The 6,119-nt window shown below is 38.2% G+C and overlaps 1 protein-coding gene across 1 annotated transcript in view; it reads left to right on the top strand.

Annotated features, from left to right (window-relative positions):
- Positions 1-3,106: 3,106 nt before the first annotated feature.
- The window catches only part of LOC122086655 (NADP-dependent glyceraldehyde-3-phosphate dehydrogenase), an 11,178-nt gene continuing 8,165 nt past the window's right edge, over positions 3,107-6,119 (top strand). Inside the window, exons 1-3 of the mRNA XM_042655618.1 lie at positions 3,107-3,433; positions 4,147-4,340; positions 4,451-4,579. Coding sequence (XP_042511552.1) covers positions 3,289-3,433; positions 4,147-4,340; positions 4,451-4,579 — 468 coding nt within the window. The 5' untranslated portion in view covers positions 3,107-3,288. The remainder of the gene's footprint in view (positions 3,434-4,146; positions 4,341-4,450; positions 4,580-6,119) is intronic.

Below are 6,119 nucleotides of genomic sequence, written 5' to 3'. Positions count from 1 at the left end.
TCCTAACTTCAGGTCACCTATGCAACACAGCAACAGTGACCCAGCCAGGCCAAATATGCCTGAGCTTAGGATGGGCCAGCCTACTAAGCATGCAATCGAGTGGGGGAAAATCAAATATAGTATATAACACAGAATACACATGCTAAGTCAACGGTATATATATAGTAAGTGTATACCACTATCCTCTCCTATACACATATTTTCGGTAGAGATTCAGGTGGGGCCAATCCTGTCCCAAGCATTAACCTGAAGCTCTGCCCAGCCTGGCCCGACCTCAGGCCTATAATTTTAGGCCTGAACCTAGCCCAAGCCTGGAAATTTTCTGGTGGGCCCAAGCTTTTTGGGCCCCAGTTGCACCTAATACTGGGGACTGGGGTCTCTCTCTCTCTCTCTCTCTAGACGGAGGCACACGCACACCATAATTAACTCAAACAAATTTTGTTTGAGAGTTCATAATTTGGTATCTCAATAAAATAGTGTAAGTACGTTTATTCACTCAAATCGGAGACTTCTTTGTTCTTTTTGCCTTTTCTTAACTTCTTTTATACCCTTTTGCAATGCAGGTAACAGAAAAGTGCAAAAAAACATAGGGATATCTATCTTCTACTTTCTTGAGCTCTCATACTGCTATGTGGGAAAGAATGGCATGTTACATTAATTGTAGTCTTAAAAAATATCATTCACATGAGGCCCACATATTTAGAATAAGAAAAAATAATGATAAAAAAATTCAAATAAAAGTGACATTACATTCTAACTACATAACAAATTTTTTTTTTCCCTATATATGATTAGTAAGAACATTTGAACATGATTGAACGGGGGAAAGAATCCAACCTAAGATGGATGGAATCCTCCAAAAGTGCCATTAGTATTAAAGATTAAAATACCATCACTATTTTAGGAAAACAACGTGCTAAAGTTTTTAAATGAATGTTGTTGTCCAACTTGTTGTATTACATTTCAATTAAATATTTTCCACTCATTCTAATCTTAATAAAAATTGTATTAATTTCCATCAAATCCCCTAAAATATTTTTACGGCAAAACAAACATAACCTAACTAACCATAAACTTCGCCATTAGTCTGCAAAAGAAAATTATATTAGAGAAACAGATTGCCGCACCATCAGTGTGCAATTTTTCTCTCATGTATTTTTTTTTCTCTCTCTCATGTGTTTTAAAATTGTGAACCCCCCATAGATGATACCTTTTTAAGAACCCCCATTAAGGTGGCATGCATATTTTTTTCTCACACTTGCAATGTGGGATCATGACATCTTAGTTGTGAGCAAGGATTTAGTTCTCGTGTGTAAATTTGGTCTAAATTGGATTGTGTTGCTTTGGTTCGATCAATTTTTCCTTACTTCATATAAAAAAGCAGGTTTTGTTTTATGATTCTACCTATGTGTTGCTATTGATACTTGATTTGAATTGATCGAATATCAATATCGATCTCAACCAACATCATACAATGCGATGAATACCACAAATTCAATATCAATACTTAAATCCATGGTTGTGAGGTGTTTGCCATTTTCTTACTTAAAAAATTATATATATGTTTGCCCTTTTGCCTAGGGAGCTTCCAATTGTACACAGTTTATGGGCAAAGGATTGTATAGCACAATGTTTGCACAATTGATTGTATTCCTACAAATAGATAAGTGATGGTAGGTGTAGTTCTTTATTTTTTTTGTATAAGATATGGTGGGGAACACTTGGGGCAGTTATCTTTCCTATACTCCCCCAAAAAGGATAAAAAAAATGTCAAGGTGTCTGTAGACCATTTTTCCAGTCCACAGGAGGGGACCATAGTCCACAGACTTCATACCTTTTTTTTATTATTATTATTTTACTTCATACTGGTTACCTATAAATTGTGTACAAATTTTTATTTTTATTTTTTCGGTACAGTTGGAAGTATGATTCAAGACTGCGTTTGGTAGTAATTTTGTTCAAGAACTAAAAATTTGTGTTTATGTGTTAAAATTCCATTTTGGAATGAAACTCAAATGATGGAATATGATTACTATATTCCAACATTTTTCTTTTCTAGCTGGTTTTTACCCGATTCGTTTAAAAAAAAAAGAAGGAACCGTGGACACTAAATGAAAGATTCCATTTTCTTATTCTTGTAAAACAAAAAATGTCAGAAACGTTTTTCCGGATGACCACCAAATGCAGCCTTAGTATCAATATCAGATTGACCATATTGTAGGGGTGTCAACGATTCACTTTGGTCCAGGTTGAATCGGTTTCGGTGTGGGAATGGTCAAACCGATATCAAGGCAATTTTAGTATCGATTTGGTTTTGGTTTTGGTTTTGGTGGAGTTTGGTTTTAGTTTTGCTTCGTTTTCTTGACCGGTTTGAGTTTGATTTTCCATACAAAACTATGCAAATTTTGATTTTTTTTTTTAATGAATTTTGTCTATTTTCGATTTCTTACCGGTTTGATTCGGTTTTGGTTTGGTTTTTGAATTGGTTTTGTTTGGTTTCAGGTCCCATCGGTTTCCTGTGCATTTCGGTTTGTAAACTGAAACCGGCTCAATAAGGCTTCGATTCAGTTTGATCTAGATTCAATCGGTTCGATCTGAGGTGGTTTTACCTGTTCGATTTTGATATTGACACCCCTATCCTATTATATTGACTGATACTGATACTTAACCGATTCATAAGAAGTATCGATATTGACATCAAAACAAAGATAAAATCATAAAAAAAAAATATATTTTTTATATGATTTTTTTATATACATATATATTTTTTTTATATGAAACTAGGGGTAATATTGATCGGATCCGAATCCGTATCTTACCAATCCAATACCAGGGAAACTAAATCCTTGATTGGATGGTACACAGTTTAATCTTGGGGGGCAAACGCTCGTTAACTAATAATGTTTAATCGAATGTGAAGTGGTATTACTGTAAATTACTCCTCAATGGTTGTCAAAGTCTGACTCTAGAACCGGTAAAGCCCACTTGGCACGCTTAAAAGTTAAAAACCACCTAACCGGGTGTTGTCCAGACTCCAGAATCGATGGAGAAGAGAAGCGTGGTTCAACTTCAACTCCCCCTATAAATACACCAAACCCACACCCACACGGCCACACCCACGGTTTCACCGGTCCTCACCCCTTCTCTTCTCTCTGTATTCATCTGTTCATCACCTAGAACCCCAATGACCAAAAAGGAATGTAAGTGAAGAGAAAAGCTCTTGAGAGAACGATCTCTGTTCCATTAATTCGTTTTATTTCTTCTGTTTTCTTCTCTGAATCATCTATAATGGCGGGGACTGGAGTGTTTTCAGATATCTTAGATGGTGATGTCTTCAAGTACTACTCCGATGGTGAGTGGAAAAAATCATCTTCCGGAAAGTCTGTTTCGATTATCAATCCTACCACCAGAAAGACTCAGTACAAGGTTCAAGGTAATTTACCTGCTAAACTCTTTACTTTTTGCCTATTTTTGCTGGATTTTTCGTTTTAATTCTCTACTAATGTGATGAAATTTCTCCTCTTATTTTTCTGTTGAGAATTTGAAGTTTTTGTGTCTTTTTTTAGTTCTAAATTGAAGGTTTTCGGTTGTCGTTCAGGTTAAATTTGAACTTGTTCTGTTCTTAAATTCCTAGTAGCTCTCTGTACTTGATTGATCTTTGGTTCCTTGGATTCGTGGAGTGTGTTTGCCCGAAATTTTCTCTTATGACGCATTTGTCTGAAACTTTATCCTTTTCATTTAAATTTGAGATTTTTTGACGATCAGAATCATTTATTGATTCTGTAAACGAACTAGATTTCAACTTCTCAGTTACTGTACTTGATTGATCTTTGGTTTCCTTGGATTCGTGAAGTGTGTTTGCCCGAAATTTTCTCTTAGCACACGGCTTAAAGTCTTGTGAAGCATTTGTCTGAAACTTGCTCCTTTTCAGCTGATTCAGTTAAACTGATTTAAGAAAGGAAGATAGATATCTCATTCATGGAAATTCCGACTCGACGAGCATTGCCAAGTGCTAACTCGACGAATCGGATCTGTCAATCGACGATTCAACTTGTTATGGTTTCCGAGTTTCCTAATAATGCTTCCTTCTGGCTCTCTCCCACACCACCCCCCCCCCCCAAAAAAAAAAAAAAAAACAAACAATAGCTTGTACGCAAGAAGAGGTAAATAAGGTCATGGAATCGGCGAAAGTCGCCCAAAAGGCGTGGGCGAAAACACCTTTGTGGAAGAGGGCGGAGCTGCTTCACAAAGCGGCGGCGATCTTGAAAGAACATAAAGTCCCTATTGGAGAATGCCTCGTTAAAGAGATTGCAAAACCTGCTAAGGATGCTATTACTGAGGTAAGTGTGGAAGTTGAAACCATTCAAATCTATTTCTGCAATTCGAGTTTTGAAAATTTTACAATGTGGTGGATAAACTAACTTGGAATTCGGAAATAATGGTGATGAAGGTGGTTAGGTCTGGAGATCTGGTGTCTTACTGCGCAGAAGAAGGTGTGAGGATTCTAGGAGAGGGGAAGTTCTTAGTCTCTGATAGCTTTCCTGGGAACGAGAGGACCAAATACTGTCTTGCATCTAAGGTATATTCTTAATTTCTTATTCTTATTCTCATCCTCACTTTCTCTCTCTCACTTGGTTCTTCCGCATTGGGCTTTTGGGTCTGTCTTCTTCGTTTCTTGCTCCTCGGGCTTTTGGGACAACCTGCAAATGTTGGGTTGAAATCGTCTGTAATTCCGATCTCATACAATTTCGTGCAATATCACCTTCAGGTGGTGACACGTGTATTGATACCAATACAATGGTCCAGATCTGATACAATTAATCAAATATTAAATCAGTGAAGAGGCATTTAAATCAGATCTAGACCATTGCATTGGTATCAATACATGTGTCACCCTCTGAATGTGGTATTTCACGGAATTATATGAGATCGGAATTACAGACGATTTTTTTCCGCAAATGTTACGTTTGGTGCTACTTTTTTTTATTGGTAGGATTACGTTTGGTGCCCCCGTGACCCGAAATTACTTACTTGATAGGTGATGGCGAGATAGCAAATCCTATCGGTTATACATGTGGCCACGTGGCATTCTTTGTCTGGCTTCATAATTCGGTGGTGTGCGGGGGACTGGGGAAGTAGAGACTCTACGAAACAATAAAAAATTAGGAAAAAGCCAAAATTCAATAAATAAAAATAAAAAAAGAAAAAGAAAAAGAAAAAAAGATGACTGGAGAGGAAGAGACGTCACGGTAGACCCCGGTTTTATCTGAACTTATCCGCATCTATCTGCTTGCGCCAGCAAGTTATACTTTCGAGGCCACATGCAATTAATTGGGAAATTGTTGGACCCGGATCTGCGCCAGCGCGCATCGGCTGACAGCTCCCCGGGTATGCACCCCTGGTCCTGAGTCTCCTGACCGTCGGGTGCGTGGTGGCCCACACCTGGAGAGGATCCGATTTCAAAATGTTTTTGAATATCTATCGCTTTTTCCGTGTGAAATTACATCTTTGCCTCCTATTTGGAGATAGAGACGTAACTAGGGGTGTCAATTCCTAAACCGAACCGATAAAATCGATCGGATCGAACCGATAACAACCCGGACCAAACCGAACCGAAGCCTTATTGGTTCGGTTCGGTTTCGAGTATTGTAGCCCCAAAACCAAACCGAACCGCACCGAAAACCGGATGAACCCGAAACCAAACCGAAACCGGCTCAAAACCCAGACCGAAACCGAAACCAAACCGGTAAGAAACCGAAACACTCCAAAATTCATTAAAAAAATCAAAATTTGAATAGTTTTGTATACATTTGTATGGAAAATCGAATCCAAACTAGACCAAAAACCAAAACCAACCCGGTTACAAATCGATTTAAGAAACCGAAGTTCAACAATTCATCATTTGGTTGTTGCCTAATGGCTCCATACCGGTTTAAAAAACCGATCCAAACTGAAATGAACCTAATAAATCCAAACCGGTACCAACCCGAACCCAAACCGCACCGAAGCCGACACCCGGACCGAAACCGCACCAACCCGGACCGTTGACACCCCTAGACGTAAGGAATGTTGGCGTAGACCCACTCCTACCAATAAATTATGGTATACTAATATAAGGT

This window comes from Macadamia integrifolia, chromosome 8 (genome assembly GCF_013358625.1).
Source record: "Macadamia integrifolia cultivar HAES 741 chromosome 8, SCU_Mint_v3, whole genome shotgun sequence".
Lineage (NCBI taxonomy): Eukaryota > Viridiplantae > Streptophyta > Magnoliopsida > Proteales > Proteaceae > Macadamia > Macadamia integrifolia.
This window is presented reverse-complemented; position numbering and strand designations above follow the sequence as displayed.